The following is a 17,266-nucleotide window of genomic DNA, read 5'->3' on the forward strand; positions in this document are numbered from 1 at the left end:
ACCACCACACAAAGGGATCTGTTTGTTGAGCTGCACGAAGCCCTGCACTGATTCTCAGAGAGGATTCCCCCGAGCAGTTGGGGGAGGCAGGACCTTATTCCTCACCTCTCGTGACAGGGCCGTGTGAGAGCTTGTAGGAAGCCAGAGGCAGCTTTCTAGAGGGTTAATTCAGAAAGTCCCTGTGGAACCTAGGGGCCGCGGCCTACGGCAGGAAGGAGCCAGGTGGTGGTTGGAGAGGCTCTAGGAGGAATGCTATGGGATGGCGCTCTGATCTCCTCTTCCCTCTGCTTCTTCCCACCCCCACCTTTGGGGTAAGCGCATCACCTTCTCCTCATTGTCTGTGGGCTGGAAACCAGAGATGGCAGGAGAGAGGTTGCCCACTCAGCCCATGCACAGGAGGATCCATTGCAGCTCACATCCTCCTGCTTGTCCCAGCCCAAAGGAATGCATGACACCGAGCCTGGACTGTGACTGCATTAGTCGCCAACAGGGGAGTGTGGCGGGAGAGGACACATGTCTACACAACTTTTTCTGGACTGCTGCGGCGGGGGGAGAGAGGCCCGATTCCATCTGGTTCTTTAGGACTCTGAGGAAGCTCTGGGTGCTGGAGAGAGGTCTCTGGACCCTCAGAATGTGCAGAGATGTGGCTCCTACCTAGTCCAAAGTAACCTGCCATGCTCCCCTACAAGAACCATATTAACAGGCAACACTGCCTCTATTGCCTTGGCCACGTGTATCGTTTCCTTTTTCTGGTGGCTTGTCCAGAAAAGGAGGACAAGAGCTCACTATTGCTACCACCTGAGGGAGTTGCTGGGTTGAGATCAGCTGGTAGAAGGAGGCAATAGCCCCAGAATCTGGGACTCCAAACCCCTAGAGTGACCTCTTACCTTTATAGACCCCTCCCCCCACCCCATCATACACAGCTATTTTAAAGTTTAGCCTGATAGTAAAGAGACCCCCTTTCAACCCTTCACCACACAAGAGAGCCTGCAGCATTTGTTATTAACTATTTATTTCTCCTCTCCTGGCTCCCAAACTGCTTCTCCTCCCTACTGCCGCCAGCCACCTTCACGTTCTCCCTCTTCTCTCCCCGGCTCTGCTCACTTGATTGCAGCAGCTCAGCGGATGGTCCAGCTTTACTCTTTCACTTCCATTCTTCTTCCCTTCTTCGGGTGGCTGCATTCGCCATTGAGCAGGCTGATGGAAATCCCTGAGTGCTCGGCCTAGGCCAGGGGTCTCCAACACGCGGCCTGCGGGGCTATTTCTCTAGGTAAGCGGCTCTAGGCCACAGCCCAATGCCATCCTGCACCCCAACCCCCTGCCCTGAGCCCCCTGCCTGGACCCCAACCCTCAGCCACACCTCGCACTCCCTCCTGCCCCCTGCACCCCAACTCCCTGCCCTGAACCTCCTGCCTGCACCCCAACCCCCTGCTGCACCCCAACGCTCTGCCACACCTTGCACTCCCGCCTGCACCCCACACCCCAACCCCCTGCCCTGAGCCCCCTGCCTGCACCCCAACCCTCTGCCACACCTCGCACTCCCGCCTGCACCCCCACACTCCAACCCCCTGCCCTGAGCCCCCTGCCTGCACCTCAATCCCCTTCTGCCCTCCCAACTCCCTGCCCTCAGCCTCCAGCCACATCCCACACCCTTTCTGCACCCTAACTCCCTACCCTGAGCCCCCTGTCTGAACCCCTCACCCCTACTGCACCCCACACCCCAACCCCCTGCCCAGAGCCCCCTACTGCACCCTGCACCCCCTGCCTCACCCCTCCAACTCCCTGCCCTGAGCCCCCTGCACCTCAACTCCCGCCCTGAGCCCCTGCCACACCCCTCCTGCCCCCTCTGGGGGCAGGCCCTCGGGCAGCGAGGGGGGAGGGGTGTCAGTGATGCGGCCCTCGGGCCAATGAACTAGTCCTCATGCAGCCCTTGTGGTCATTGGAGTTTGAGACCCCTGGTCTAGGCTCACAGGCCCAGCAGCTAAAGCCAGGCCCCACTGAGAGCAGGGGGAGATTAGCCTGGAGTGTCAGGAGTGGAGGCTTGGCCCATGGGGACCCAGGCACTGCCGCTGCTGCTACCTTCATGGTGAATCCTCCAACGCCTCGCCAAAGGGCTCTTCCACATTCTGCAAACTGGCCTCACGGGCTGACTGTCTAGGAGAACAGAAACCCTTTGTTAGAGCCGGAGAGTCTCTTGCCACGGCTCCCTGAGGGTCACAGTCAAACACCTGCGAGTCTCTAGGAGGCTCTCAAGGAGTTCCCTGCTCAGGCACTTGGCACCCACTAGCCATGGTCTCGGACAGCGGCATTGCCAAGGGAGCTCAGCAGATGGTCCCTTCTATGGCTTCCTGAGTGGGAGGGAGGTTGGTCTTGTCATTTAAGGCCTAGTGTCAGAGTCAGGGCTCCTGGGTTCTCTGACTTTGGAAATGGGTGGAGTCTAGTGGTTGGAGCTGGACTGGTATCAGTCCCACACTTCCTTCCTGCCTCTGTCAGGGACGTCGTGTGTGACCTTGCAGCCAGTTGCCTTCTATCCCTATGCCCCAGCGAACAGGGATAATACTGACCCCCCTCAGAGGGGCTGGCAGGGGTCACCAGCATCATGACTCAAGTTGGAACGAGTTGTGCTCTTGGTAGTGAAGGGCCCAGATTCAGTCTCCATGGATGCCCAGGGGGTCTGTATTGTGGCCATGGTTTGACTCACCTAGCATTACAGGCTGTTTAGCCTGGTCCTGGCCAGGCGTGGTGCATCTGCTCCTGGCCCTCTCATCAGACACAAGAAGATGGCCCACCAAGGACAATCCATCAGCTCCCATCTGGTGTTCAGCTCCAGGATGGATGGGGAGCCCTAGTCAGGCCATAGAAAGACAGGGGGGTGTTCTTTGGTGGAAACTGCTGGAGCTTCAGCCTCTGCTCCCACCTCCACCCCCACTCTAAGGGCTTCAAAAGTGGTGCCTGACCCCAGGTCAACAAAGTAGCTGAGCTGAGGCCAGGGTGGGACTGATCCTAAGAAAAGAGCAGATTTCTCATCGGCTCTAGGGAGATTCCCCTAGGAAAAGCAGCTGGGGTGGGGCGATACAAGCACTACCCCTCAGCCCTTGAATAGCGGGCAACTGGGACTTTGGGAGCCAAGGGACTCGTGTATCTTGCTGGAGATCAGAAAGGGGCATTGGAGAAGTTGTACCAAAGTCCATGTCACGGCTGGGTCAAGGGCAGCCAGACCTACTGGTCAGAGCCAGAGTCCACACTCACATGACAGGAGTGGAGAGAGTCAGCCGGGTCAGGATACTGGAAGATCAGCAGCAAAAGACAAACTTGTGATCACCATCACAACTCAGATGCCAGGAAACCAAGCCAGGGGAGCGGCAGCAGAACCAGGCAGCGCACGGTCCAGAACCGGGAGCAGGCCTGGTGTTCAGTCAGCTTCGTGTTCCTGCTGCTATCTTACACAGGGCCAGGGAGCTTTCCTGGGACTCCTCCAATAGGACCTCAGGAGTGGAGCCTCAAACTGGGGCTGAACTTCATGGGTCCGAGGTAAGCAATTTTCAGCAGGCTTCCAGGTGGAGGGTTGGAGTGTGGCTGCTCCCATGAACCCTGCAGACCCGGATTGAAGACCCCTAGGTCATGACAGTGAGTGATCTCTCCCCGCTCAAACCTCCTGCAGCAGGAAACCGTCTCCAGGATCCTGGACACCGCCTCTGAGAATAAAATGAGGATATCATGATGAGAAATAGGGCTCTGTACCAGGGCTGGGATCCAGGGACAGGGAAAGCTCCCAGCCAGGCTATGCATCGGGGATGCCATTTCTCCCCCAAGAGACCCACACCCCCAAGGAGTAAATGGCTCTTGCCTCCATGAGGGACTGGGGTCTTCCATCTAAGCCTCTTTGAGAGCCGGCATTGCTGGGACGAGGTGACCTGTCCCCACTGCTCCCTGACGTGGCTCAGCTACAGGAAGTGCCCGTCCTGGAGGCTGTGTCAGATCCCAGGGCCTGGAAGACAGCTGGAAGGAGGCTCCTATTCCTATCACACCCAGAGACCCCATAGAAGGGCCAAGGGGAGAATAAAGGGCAGAAGGTGAAGCTAGCCCTGAGCCTCTGTCCCACCTCCACCTCCTCAAAAGTGGAGCTTTCCGAGCTCCAGTGGGGCTGTGGCCCTGACACAAGGGCTTTTCTGCACCATATGGCGCAGGGAGAGCTCTGCCTGGGCACAGCGGGAATGAGCGGGGGTAGACCAAGGAAAGGGGGGAGGGGAGTGGGTGCAAGGGAAAGAGGTCCTGCCCCATATGAAGGAATTTGGGGGGCAGAGGGAAGAACCCTGCTCCACAGAGAGGGGAGAGAGTTTCTGTGAGTGCCAGGGGGCTCCATTTCCCCTTCTCGCTCTCCCACTCAGAGGGAGGCCACTCCAGTTGGCCCAGTCTGGTCCTGACCAGAGTCTGCAGGGTAGCAGTGGGCCCACAATAGGGCTGGGCGGTTTTGACGGGGTTGGGACTCACCAGCATGGCGCCTCCCGCTGGTCGCTCTGGGAATTAGCTCAGTTGATGGGGAACGGCCTCTGCTGGCAGCATCCCATCCGTCTCTTGTCCTCCATTGGCATCTGGAGCCGCGTTGCTCACCGCTTGACACTGCCCTTCAGGCCACTGCCCCTCCAGCAGTGCCCACTAGTCCATCCTCACCCCATTCCAGGGGCGGGGATTAGCAACAGTCCTTGCACCTGCCTCGGTGGCCAACCGCAACCCCCAAAGTCTAGCCCCTTGTCTCAAGGGCCAGTTACAATTTGTCTCGGCCACCGGATTGCCAGATGCAGTACTGCCCAGCCCGAGATGCTGGTCTCCTGTTCTGGAGACAGACCTTCCCCCATGAAATTCTGGGACAGACTACCTGCTGCTCTCCTGGGCAGCCATTATATAGGGCCTAGCCTAGCCCTGATTGGCTGGCTCTAATCTCGGCCCTGATTGGCTCTCAGTAGGCCCTTCCCTGATTGGCTGATGGCTTGCACAGCCATTCTGGCCTACTCTAGTTCCCTCTCACATGGGGGTGGGGCAGCCGTCCCACCACAAACCCTCCCCCTTAAAAAATGCTCACGGGGGAGGGGAGGAAAGGGGTCCCTATCGCCCCAGCTTCCTTCGTAGTGGGGCCTGCAGGGCATCCCTTTCCTCTCGCAGGCCCTCCAAAGTCTGGAGCCAGCTGCTTCCCACCTGTAGGGTCTGGGTTCCCACTGTTGAATGCCCTGGTCCTACGTGGGTTCCTACTTCTCTTTGGGTTCCCACATGGGCCCTCGTGGCTCCTATGTGGGTTCCCTCATTTTGGTGGGGCCTCTCTGCCCCAGCCCCTTTCTCTCTAGGGGCCTCCATCTTCACCACCCCTTCTCTGTGGCTGGTCTCTGACCGAGCCCTTGTCTCAGACACTCCCCCTTTCTGCCTCAGGGGGCAGTGCCTCTTTAAGTGTCCCCGTTGGTGGAAATGGAAGCACTTTCTGGGTCTTCCCCCTGGCACATCCCTACTCCTGCTTGTTTGGGCCCTAGCCCTTCCTTCTGGGCTGGCCCGGGCCTTGGGAGTCCTGTAGGGGCACTCTCTCTTCAGGTGCCCTGGCTCCCCACAGACCCAAGAAGCTGGGGGCCCCCTGTTACTCTCACAGGGGGTGCCTTTTCTGGGTGGGGCCTCTCTGCCCCCTCCCAGGAGGGACACTCCCTCCTTTAGTGTCCCTGTCACCTACAGGCGAAGCAGTTCAGCGTTCCTGGCCTCTCGCCCTCGGATCTCTTGTTTGGTCTGGGTGCCGACCTCCACAGCAGCCAGAACAACTCCCTCTGCTGTTCGGCAAGCCGAGCCACCCAGGCCCTCCAATAGAAGTCTCTTTTCTCCACCATTTTGGTCTCTCCATGTGGCACAATCTGCCTAGTCCGCTTGACTGTGTCCTTCTTCAGGCCACTTCCCTCCAGCAGTGCCCCCTAATCCATCCTCATCTCCTTCCGGCGGGGCGGGGGGAAGCAGGTTAGCAACAGTCCTTGCACCTGCCTCAGTGGCCAACCAAAACCCCCAAAGTCTAGCCCCTTGTCTCAAGGGCCGGTTGCAGTTTGACTCAGCCATCGCATGGCCAGCTGCAGTACAAGAGGGAACGGGGAGACCCAGGCCCACCAACTATCCTGGGTCCAAACCCAGGGATCCTCTAGTGGCAGTCTCCCTGCTCTCCCCTTGTCCAACTGTCCCTGGGCCACTTCTCCTCTAGGCCCTTTCTATCAGGGCCTGCAGTCTGGCAGGTCTTGGGCCGGAGCTGTAGTATGCTCCCTTGAGCCTGCCCAGCACTGCTCTTTCAGAGATGCTGGTCTCCTGCTCTGAAAACAGACCTTTTCCCATGAATGTCTTGGACAGACTGCCTGCTACTCGCCTGGGCAGCCTTTATATAGGGCCTAGCTTAGCCCTGATTGGCTGACTCTAATCTCGGCCCTGATTGGCTCCCAGTTGGCCCTTCTCTAATTGGCTACCAGCCTCTGCAGCTGCTCTGGCCTACTCTAGCGCCCTCTTGCATGGGAGTGGAGCAGTCGCCCCACCTCAGCGATCAGCTGTCGCAACCAGGCTGTGGCCTGGGCTGCGGGGCTGGCTCCAGGCACTAGCGGAGGAAGCACATGCCTGGGGCGGCATTCGGGCCATTCTTGGGGCAGCACAGGCTGGGCGACTTTTTTGGTTTTTGCACTTCAGCAGTTCGGGCAGCGGCAGTCCGAGCGTTGTTGGTTTTTTTTTCTGCTTCGGCAGTTCGGGTGGCAGCAGTCCAAGTGGTTGGGGTTTTTTTGGTTTTCTTTTTGCTCACTTTGGCAGTCCGAGCGTTGTTGTATTTTTTTTTTTTTTGCTTGGGGCAGCAAAAATGGTAGAGCCGGCGCTGCTGGGCTGAGGTCGCTCAAGTGGTCAGCCCCTCAACACATTGTATCGGGGGTGGCTCAGGCCTGGGCGGGGCCCAAGCACCCCACAAACAACCAGACTTCAAGGGCGGGCCCTGGCCTGGGTGGAACCCTGGCAGCCAGCAAACAGACAGACTTGACAGGGCTGGCTCTAGCCTGGGCGGGGCCCCAGTGGCCAGCCAACAAACAGTTCCTGTCCTGGGCTAGAGCCTCCTTGCACCGTGTAGGGGGTCAGCCACCCGGGGTGGGGTGGCAGGGGGACGCGGTCCCACCCTCCTCCCCCGCGTCCCAGCACAAGGCGCTGGCAGGGGCAGGATTGGTTGTCCCTGCGTCAGCGGGGATCCAGCCGCAACACGCCGACTGAGCCGCGCCGGGCTCTGCAGCCAGCAGCTCCCGGGCTGCCCCTGGGCTACTTCCTGCCTCCCCGGGGTTTGGTACCTGCGGCCTGCAGGCCTCTTCCGGCTCCCTGGGGTAAACCGCAGCGGGTACTCCGGGCCAGTCCTCGTCCATGTCTGGGGTTAGGGTTAGGGGCCTCTGGAGAACAGGCCAAGTGTCCTCCTCTGTTGCAGGCTGTCCCCCAACTGTGGTGAAGGGCCGGCCTTTTATATTTCCGACCCCACGCCCCGGTCCTTATGGCGAGGAGGGCGGGGCGATATAGGCTCCGCCTTCCAAGGGGCATGTAGAGGGGCCCTCGCTCTCCCGCTCGGAGGGAGGCCGCTCAGTTTCAACAGAGTCTACCAGAGGCCCCGGTGGCCAGCCAACAGGCGAGGGGGGTGGGGCGATATAGGCTCTGCCATCCAAGGGGCGTGTAGAGGGGCCCTCGCTCTCCTGCTCGGAGGGAGGCCGCTCAGTTGAAACAGAATCTACCAGAGGCCCCGGTGGCCAGCCAACAGGCAAGGGGGGTGGGGCGATATAGGCTCTGCCCTCCAAGGGGTGTGTAGAGGGGCCCTCGCTCTCCTGCTCGGAGGGAGGCCCCTCAGTCTCACTACACTCCCCGTTTAGAGGGAGCGGGAGTTCCTGGTGGCCTTGGAGGCAGAATTCCTGCAGCGCCTCCGGCACTTGGCGCAAGTGCCGGATGATGTGAAGTTCGTTCATTATTTTGGCCGTGACGACCTCGTGCTGCAAGGGAACGAGGACCTGTCAGAGACTCAGACGCCCCCGTGGAATCAGGGGGAATTAAGGGCCCCTGGGACCAGCAGCAATTCCACCCAGCACCCGCGCACCTCTGAGGGATGAAGTCCCCCTCCTGACCCCCAGAATGGAGTCTTGTTTTCCTTTCAAGGGACCTCCAGTGCCAACAACCTCCTTGTAGGGGGAGCTCCTGCCACCTCCCACCCAGTGCCCCTGACAGCTGTTCCACCTCCAATCCACAGCTCAAGTTCTCTGACCCCTCTCCTCCACCCCCACCCAGGTTGGGCAGGGAGGGGGCTCTAGCGGGGCGGGGGGAGGGATTCTGGCAGCAGAGAAGTGGGATGTGGGGAGCTTGAGACCTTTCCCCAAGTTATCCCAGCCACTGAGGCTGAAGCCGCAGGATGGCAGCCCTGGTGAATGGGGCAGATCAGCAGCCCCTGCTGAGTGAATCCTCCCGTTCTCTCTAGAGCGAGTCCAGCCCTGCCGGCAGCAGGACGAGCTTCCCCTGCCCATGTGCCTCAGACCTGCCCGGTCAGTCGCCATCACCCCTCAGTCCTTGGCTTCCCAGGCTGCCAGTGACGGGAACAACTCTGGGTGGTGGCGCGGGTGACAGGAGAGGCTCGCAGAGGGCACGTAGAGGACTCTGCTGCCCTTCCCAAGAACAGAAGTCCGTGCTGAGGCAATGCTTGTCATTCATTAGCCTTGCTAACGAGCTGGGCTGGAACTGCTCCGGGGACAACCTCCTCCCTCCTGCTCATGGAGGTGAATTCATCTCCCTTCCCAGGAGCACCTGCTCTCACTCTCATTCCCCACCAGTCGCCTTGCTGCCAGGCTGGCGAATGGCCAGAGGATGGGAATGAGGCCTGGGCCCCGCCCCAATCTCCTGAGTCTAATGCAGCTGCTCACCTTGCTCCCCATCAGCTGCTCGGTTTGCCCCAGGAGGGAGTAAGTGAGGAGCAGCCCAGCCTGGCTGACACGCAGCAGGGGGTCGTGCATGGCCAGCACTGCTGTCTGCAGGAAGAATCTTCTCTGCCCCTCGGAGAAGAATTTGCCAAAAACCTGAAACCAACCAGATGTGAGGCTTCAGCAGATTGCCCCGAACCAGGCTCCAAATCCTGGCCTAGAACGGCAACTCCGTCGCGTGGCTCCAGGAGGCAGCCACCTGCCTGCAGAGCTGTGCCATGCCCTGGCAGAGTGTCCTTACCTCCCCCACCCTGGCGGTGTTCTTATAGCCGAGGAGCCGACTGTCCTGGTGCCAGTCCCAGCACCAAAGGTCTTCGACCTCACGGATGGTCAGCTCTGGGAAAGAGAGAGACACATACACATTGGTCATTCTGGTTGCAGGGCTTGTGTCCTTCCAATCCCATTGGTGGCTGCACGGTGGGCAGAGCCCAACAGAACTGCGGGGGTGGTGGAGAACACAGAAAGAGAGAGAGAGAGACTGATCCGCCAGCCGGGGTCACTCGGAGAGAAATTGGCTGGGGTCCCAGTCTGACTCGTCTAGCCGGGTTCCTTACCCCTCTGGCGCAGCAGGAGCTGGTAGAGCCGGTAAACCCCCTCCCTGGCCTGCCGGCTGATGTCCTCGTCTGGGTCACTGATGGACAGAGCCAGCTGGGCCACGTGGTGGCCCATCCTGGGGAATTCGGCTGAGTTCTAATGGAAGGGAGAGGGAGAGGGGACTCCATCAGCATTTTCCTGTCAGCTCCCAGTCCCTGCCTGGGCCAGGACTCTCCTTCCCCTCAGCCCCTCTGCAGGAGATGCTAGAGGATAGGAGCTAGAGCTGAATCCTTAGTTATCTCTGCCCGCAAGGGAGCCCGGAGGATAGAGATGTGGGCAGGGCCCTCCAGGAGGATTTGCTTCCCCAGCTGCTCCAGGATGACAAGAAGGCAAGAACCTGGAGCCTGCTCCCCTTACAAGCGAGAGTCACCACTTAACCAGGACAAGAAGAACTTGACTCAAGCCAGGCTCATTCTCTGCTCTGACTCTGCCTCCCCAAGAGGATCACTCCTAGCCCACAGCCCCTGCAGCAGCAGATCCTCCAGCCCGTTGGAACCGGCCCCCCTCCGCCTGGAGTCAGGAAGCTGGGCTCAGAGGCCACTTACGTCAAAGTCAGGGAGGGAGATGACGGACGTGAGCAGGGCCGCGCTGCTCCTGATGGCCCTGGCTCTCTCTCGTGGCACCCTGGACACGGTCCAGTAGTTAATGTGCTGTGGGGAAAGGAGGCAGCTCAGGATTGATGAGGGGGTGCATGTGTAGTGCTAATGCCCCCCCCCCATCCCAAGGGGGCTGAGACATTGCATGCGGTGGGGGTGGAATATCTGATTCATTGACCGCAGAGTTTTAGAAGGGGACTCTTGCCCCCAGGACGATGCTTGTATCCTGTAGGTCACAACTTGTCATTGTCTCTCTAGATTGGGACAATGCTCGGTGTCAGGGCTGGTCCCATCCTCCCTGAACTGCTGATTCCTGAACAGCTCCCCAGGAAGGAGACAGACCCCTCCCCCCTCCCTGGCTCTCAAGTCCTTGGCTGGGTGAAGGGATTGAGTGTGAGCACAATCCCCCCAGGAATCTCGGGGCCCGTCAGAGACAAGGGCTGATTCTCTGGGGCCCTCCTGTTTCTCTAGGAATGAGGCTGTGGCTCTTCTCTGAGGACCATCTTCTGGATCTCCCAGGAGGGGTTCAAACTCTCACTCCCCAAGCCAGCCGGGGGCCCTGTGGTTAGTGCTCGACACAACCAGGCAGAGCTCTGGCTTGAAGTCCCAGCTCCTTCCTCTGTCCTTCAAGGAGGAAGGGCCTGACCCTGCATTGCACTGACTGCCCTGACCAAGGACGGCCACTGGGGGCCCAGCTAGGAGGACAGACTGGAAAATGGATCTAAGAGTTAAGGTAAAATTGCCCCCACCCCCTCATCGGGCTCACCTCCAAGATGTAGTGGAGCTTGTCCGTGTCTGGGGTCTTTTCCAGCAGGTTCCCCAGCATGGCGTCCAGGAGGTCTGGTATGACCCTATGCAGATCCTGCAAAGCAAGGGAGAGCCATGGGTCAGAGTTAGGGAAACTGGGGCTACACCTGCCACAGGATGGGAAGAGGAGTCTCTGGGAAGCACTGGTGAGACCCCCAAACACATATCCTGGCCTCTCTCATTCACATCCCACTGCAGGCAATTAGCAAGGATTCGGGCAGGATAACAGCTGGCTGATCTACCTGGACTTGATTGGTGTCCGTCTGGGTGCCCAGGGTGAAGACAGCGTGCAGCGTGGCTCGGAGGAGGTGGGTCTCCAGCTCTGGCTCCAGGGCGGGTGTCATGGTGCTGGAGAGAGAGAGGAGCCGGTATTAGACTGTGCAGTGTGGGGGTGGGACTGGCACCAACACGGACGTGAAACTGCAGGGAAATAGGCAGAGGCTGGCGAGAATGGAAACTGAGGCACCGAGCCAGGAAATGATAAGGCCGAGGTTTCCCAGACCGACAGTGGCAGGGCAGGAATGGCGCCTGTTCCCTGGACCCTGCTGCCCCTCCTGTATCTGATCCTGGGAGTCAGCCTCTCCCCAAAGCCATTGCAAAGTGACTGGAGTGAAAAGAACAGAGCAGCCAGGAGAGGGAGTGACCCTTCCTGCCACCTCTGCCAGAGGAGCCACCCTTGGGAGGTGACCTGGGAGTGGGAGGGGCAGTGACTCCCAGCCATGGGCCTGAGCAGCACCGGGGTTAGGGGAACCGGGCGGGAGGGTCTCAGTACCTGAGGTTGGCCACAGCAACGAGGGAGTTGGCCAGGACGGCGTCGGGTGGGGAGTTAGGAGGAAGCTCCTCAATGAGCTCCTGTGAGACGCAAAGGAGACAACGGAGCATGTGAGATTCGGGCCTCACTGACACTCCCCAAGGAGGAGATTACACACAGCCAGCAGGATCCCCCCAGCTGCCTCCCGCTCCTCCGATTCCTGCCCACTAGTTCTCCCGTCTCCTCTCCCCAATCTTCAGCCCCAGCAATCCCTGCCCTCAGCTGCCCTCCAGCACCAGCCAGCCCCCAACCCTCGGCCCGGGGAGACCCCTGCCCCTCCCATGTCTCTGTCCACCCTCCAGCTGCCGGGCGCCGTGTCTCACTCACCACAATCCTCTCCACCACAGCCGCCTTCGAGCAGTGTGGCTCCAATGTGTCCTCCCCTCTCTGCTGGGCAGCGAGGCACGCGGGGTAGATGGCATGCAGGAACTCGAGCTGCTGCGCCTCGTCCTGTGCCCACCAGGAGTGGGGTTAGGGGAGAGAGAGCCAGTTAGCCAGGGACCTCCCTGCCCCAGCCACACCAGCTGCAGGACTTAGGCCTGAATGGGGGATAGTGGGGACCTGCCTATTGTTCAAATCACCCACGACTCCTCCACAATCAGGGTCAGGAACTGGGACAGTGCCTGTGGGGGGAGGAGACCCCGGCTGGTGTGTGACAAACACCCCCATCTTGGGGGTCCCAGATCATGAAGGAGAAAGGTCCCCATTAGGGCCAAGACCTTCTGCAGGGGGTCAGGATGCTGGGAAGGAGCAGGACAATCTCAGTTCCAGCACAGCTGGGGAACCTTTGTACCTTTTCTCGGGCATGGAGCTGCTCTCGGATGTTCATGAGAGCAGCCTCCTCTGTTACCAAATCCACCCGTTCTTCTTTCTCCTCGTCGTCCTCAGAGTCCCTGGCGGACGCTGCACCAGGGAGAGAAGGGGACAAGGTGACTCCTGCTGCCACTCGGGGGAAGGACAGGGGCATGGTGGGACAATGTGTCCCCTTCCCACCTCCGGGACATAGGGCAGATTGGGCCCCACACTCCCCCCTCTCAGTGATGGCATCAGCCCCCAACTCCTTCAGGAGCCCATAGCAAAGAGACCCTCCCCACTGTCCTGGACTCCCTTGGAGGTGCCTCTCCCCACCCCCGCCCAATGGAGCACCAAGGACCAAAGTGGCAGCATCTAGTGTCAGTGGGGTTCACATGGCTCAGGCCAGACACCTGGGCTGGAGACCTGCCCCCATAGCACTGCTCGAGGGCCTGGGCCCTGGATGTTCACAGCCCCCTTTTCACCCCTCCCTGAGCCCAGCCTGGCTCCTCACCTGGAACAAAGCAGACGCGTCCGTCGGCCAGACTGCTGTCCGAGTCGCAGGCGCTGCTGCTGTCGGATGGGGAGCGGCCCGAGCTGCTGGGGCTGGCAGAGGGATCCTCCACCTCCTGCCCTGGGGAGGCTGGAAGGTCCTCACTGACCGAACAGGGTGATGCCCCCTGTCGGAAGTTGGGGCTGGGCGCCTGGGGCCGCTGCTGCCCACACAACAACAAGCCCCAGAGCCACCCTGCCCGGTTCCGCCCCTGGGCTGGGTCCTGCCTGCCCAGCCGCAGCCTGGCCCAGCTCCATTTTGGCCTGGGAGGTGATGCTCCCACCTCGGCGCCTGTGCCGGGAGTGGGTTTCCTCCGCCAGAAGGCTGGGTATTTCCACCTCCTGGCGCGGCCGGGAGCTTCTTCCCCTCCAGTGGGGACGGAGGGGCCGCTTCGCTCCTGGGGAAGATGGTGGATGCTTCCCTCAGGCTCTGGGGCCACCTGCACAGCCTTCTTCCTGAACCTCCTCAGGAGCCTGGCCATCCTGGAACCGAGCGGGGAGCAGGCGTGAGTCTGGGGTCAAGGCAGCCGCTCACTAACCAGCCTGTTTGGTCCCTCCCCATCCCTGCCCCAGCCAGAGCAGCTCCTGCTCCCCCCATGGGGGTGCAGGGAGGGCAAGCTACACACACTGACAAGAGTTCATTGCATGATCTGCTCCCCCTCAACGCTCCCCCTCGTCATCCCTGGGGCTGCAAGAACCAGGGAATCTCGTCCTTTTCGAACACTGGGGTCAGTCACAAAGAAACTGATCACTTTGGACAAGCAGCTCTCTCCTGCGACCCCAGACCACACTCACAGCCGGACCGCAGCAGCCCTGCAGTTCCACGACCCCGGCCGGACCGTCGGCCGGACCGCGGCAAGCCCCATGGCCCTGCAATCCGAAGTGCCGCCCCAGGAATTGGGCCCCGCACTTGCTAAAGCCGGCCCTGAACCCAGGAGTCCGGACTTCTCCTGGGAAACCATTCCCCACTTCAAAGTCCCTAGGCATAGCAAGGCCAGGGCCTCCTCGGTTCCCATTGATTTCCATGCTCAGCAGCTCACCGGGTCTGGCCCAGCTCACAGACTCTCAGCCTGGGGAACAGTCTCCCACAAGGGAAGGGCTGGGAGCCCCATTGCTGGGACCTTGCCAAACACACTGGAGACGGCTCTGGAGAAGCCCCTTCCCGGTCTGAGAGCGAGGCGGTCCTGGGGGCTGTTTGCAAATCCAATCTCCTTTGGGAGAGATTCTCTCCCCCTCTTTCTGCCTCTCCCCAGACAGACAGGGGACGCCACCGAGGAACCCTAATGCCACTCACTTGCTCTGGTGACGGAGCGATGGATGGAGAATGTTCAGGGTCGTCCCTCGCCCTTCTCCTCAGTCTCCAAGCCCAAGGCAGGCTGGAGAGGGTGGTGGTGAGCTGAGGAGTTACCCTGCCCAGGAAGCAGGCAGGGTGATGGCACGGGGCGATCGGCTGGCTGTGAAAACAAGAGTCTGTCTTAGTGCCAAGGGACAGAGAAACTCGGCCAGCAGCAGGGGGTACAGAACACTGCCCTCGTGCAGGGGTGACAGCGCCTCCGGGATCCCAACATCCCAGCACTTTACACACCTTCCTGGAGCCTCCCAACCCCCTGGGCTGTTGGGACTGTGACCCCCCTGGGCTGTTGGGACTGCGACCCCAACCCCACTGATGAGAACCAGGCCTGGGAGGGGAAGCTACTGGCTCAGGGTCACACCAAGTGTCAGAAGTATGGTGGGACCCAGCAGCCCTTCTTTCCAGGCCCCTTCACTAAGCACTGCTGCACGCTCCCTCCCACAGCTGGCAATTACAACCAGGCCCCCATGTCCACTCCCCCTGCCTTTGAGAGGGAGTGTGCTCCGCTGGAGTGACTGGACCAGGGGACTGGGAGCCAGGATTCCTGAGTTCCATTGCTGGGTTTCCTGTTGGTTCCACTGATGGTTGTTTTCCTTTTCCTATGGGACTTTGGGCAAGTTGCTCCCCCCTCTCTGGCTCTGTCCCCAGCAGTCAAACGGGGATTTCATACTTTCCCATTATTGGAAAGTGCTGGGAGAAGCCCCCAGTAAAAGCTGCTCTGACAGCGCTAAGCAGCATCTGCCCATTGAAGGTGGGAGCGCACTGCCCAGGAGTGTTTGGCTCTGGGGTTTCACTTCAGCCCAGTCTAGAGAGAGGGGCCCAGCCATGGACTTTGGCTCAAGAAGACCAAGTCTCCAATTTGTTAAGGGCGTTTTGAATTCCAATCCTGTGCTCCAAAGTGCTTGGTGTCATTTGCAAATTGTAGAAGCATGCTCTCCACTCCATTTTCCAAATCCTGAAGGAAAATATTGAATACTACCGGGCACCGGCCCCCGGACTGATCCCTGCCGGACCCACTAGGTACACCCTCTCCGTTGGACAGCCAGACATGGAGAAGGGCTCTTGGAGTCTGGGCTTTCAACCAGCTCTGCACTCACATTTCACTGATTACATCTAGACCACATTTCCCTCGTTCGCTTGTGAGAATGTCCCATGGGACTGTGTCAAAAGCCGTAGAAACACCAAGAGAGATCACATCTACTGTTTACCCACCTCCACTAGGCCTATAACCCTGCCAAAGAAGAAGCTAGGATTGGTTTGGAATGATTTGTTCTTGACAAGTCCATGCTCACTGGTAGGGTTACCATATTTTAATTTTTAAAAAGGAGGGCACTCCATGGGGCCCCGCCCCAACTCCGCCCCTTCCCCGCCCCCAGCCCCAGCCCAACTTTGCCCCCTCCCCTGAACGCTCCGCCCCCTGCTCCTCCCCCTCCCCTGCTTCCCGCGAATCAAATGTTCGCGGGAAGCCTAAAACAGGGAGGCTGGCCCAGGCCAAGAGGCTCCTGCCCCTGCGTCTCCCGCCTGGTTTGGGCACTGGGGCGCCAGCCCCCGGCCAAATGCCCGCGCTGGCCCCCGGCCCGCCCCCCTGCCGAGCACCGCGCCGGCCCCCCAGCCCAGTACCGCACCGGCCCCCGGCACATCCCCTGGCCCAGCACCGCGCCAGCCCCCGTCGAGCACCGCGCCAGCCCCAGCCCCCGGCCCAGAACCGCACCGGCCCCCGCAGAGCACCGCACCGGCTCCAGCCCCCGGCCCAGCACAGCGCCGGCCCCCGCCAAGCACCGCCCCGGCCCCGGCCCTGGCCCCTGGTCCAGCACCGCGCCGGCCCCCGCAGAGCACCGCGCCTGCCCCAGCCCCTGGCCCAGCATCACGCCGTCCTCGGGCCCCGGCCGAGCACCGCGCCGGCCCCCGGCCGAGAACTGCGCCAGCCCCGAGCCCGGCCGGCCCCCGGCTGAGCAACACACCGGCCCCTGGCACGGCCCCCGGCCCAGCACCGCGCCAGCCCCCGGCCCGGCCTCCAGCCCAGCACCGCGCCGGCCCCTGGCTGAGTACTGCGCCGGCCCCCGGCCCAGCACCGCGCCGGCCCCGGCCCCCGGCCCAGCACCGCGCCGGCCCCCGCCGAGCACCGCGCCGGCCCCGGCCCCCAGCCCAGCACCGCGCCAGCCCCCGCCGAGCACTGCGCCGGCCCCGGCCCCCGGCCCAGCACCACGCCGACCCCGGCCCCCGGCCCAGCACCGTGCCGGCCCCGGGCCCCGGCCAAGCACCGTGCCTAGACAGCAAGGCGGTGGCAGAGCCGGAAAGAGAAGCCACCAGTCCTGACTCCTGTTCTAATGGACAACAAACCCTGCAGAAGCACCGCAGAGGGGAAAGTAAGCCAGTCCGGCCTGGTACAGCGTACCGGCAAGAGCCAGTACGCCGTGCCGGACCGGACCGGCTTCTGCGGCGGTGATTTAAAGGGCTGGAGCTCCTGCCGCTGCGGGGAGTCCTGGGCCCTTTAAAGTGCTGCCGGAGCTCAGGCAGCCGGGCTCCGGCAGTGATTTAAAGGGCCCAGAGCTCCGCGGTGACTGGAGCCCCGGGCCCTTTAATTCGCCCCTGAGCCCCGGGGCTCCCAGCCACCTCTGCAGCTGGTAGCTCCGGGGTGATTTAAAGGCCCTGGGGCTCCCAGCCATAGCTGGAGCCCCGGGCCTTTAAATCTTGAAAGGCCCCGCCTCTTCCGGTTGAGGCCACACCCCCGCTCAGGACTCCGGCGGAACGGTAAATCCTTTAAGTTCCTTTCACCCCTGGG

General features: G+C 61.1%; 1 protein-coding gene across 1 annotated transcript; it reads right to left on the reverse strand.

Annotated features, from left to right (window-relative positions):
• Positions 1-4,348: 4,348 nt before the first annotated feature.
• Positions 4,349-9,249, reverse strand: LOC135982991 (formin-2-like). Its single transcript, XM_065592069.1, has 2 exons — positions 8,925-9,249; positions 4,349-8,006 (listed from the first exon to the last, which is right to left on the reverse strand). Exons 1-2 carry the CDS (start codon positions 9,012-9,014, stop codon positions 7,518-7,520), a joined length of 579 nt encoding a protein of 192 aa, XP_065448141.1. The 5' UTR covers positions 9,015-9,249; the 3' UTR covers positions 4,349-7,517.
• Between the last annotated feature and the right edge of the window lie 8,017 nt (positions 9,250-17,266).

Source organism: Chrysemys picta, chromosome 4 (genome assembly GCF_011386835.1).
Source record: "Chrysemys picta bellii isolate R12L10 chromosome 4, ASM1138683v2, whole genome shotgun sequence".
NCBI lineage: Eukaryota > Metazoa > Chordata > Testudines > Emydidae > Chrysemys > Chrysemys picta.

What these genes read in the sequence shown, in the direction of transcription:
- LOC135982991 (XM_065592069.1), bottom strand. Translation starts at nt 9,014, where the DNA reads ATGCACGACCCCCTGCTGCGTGTCAGCCAGGCTGGGCTGCTCCTCACT. An exon ending in AGCAGCTGATGGGGAGCAAG is followed by an intron (nt 8,007 to 8,924) that starts GTGAGCAGCTGC and finishes GTTCCCTTGCAG; the next exon opens with CACGAGGTCGTCACGGCCAA.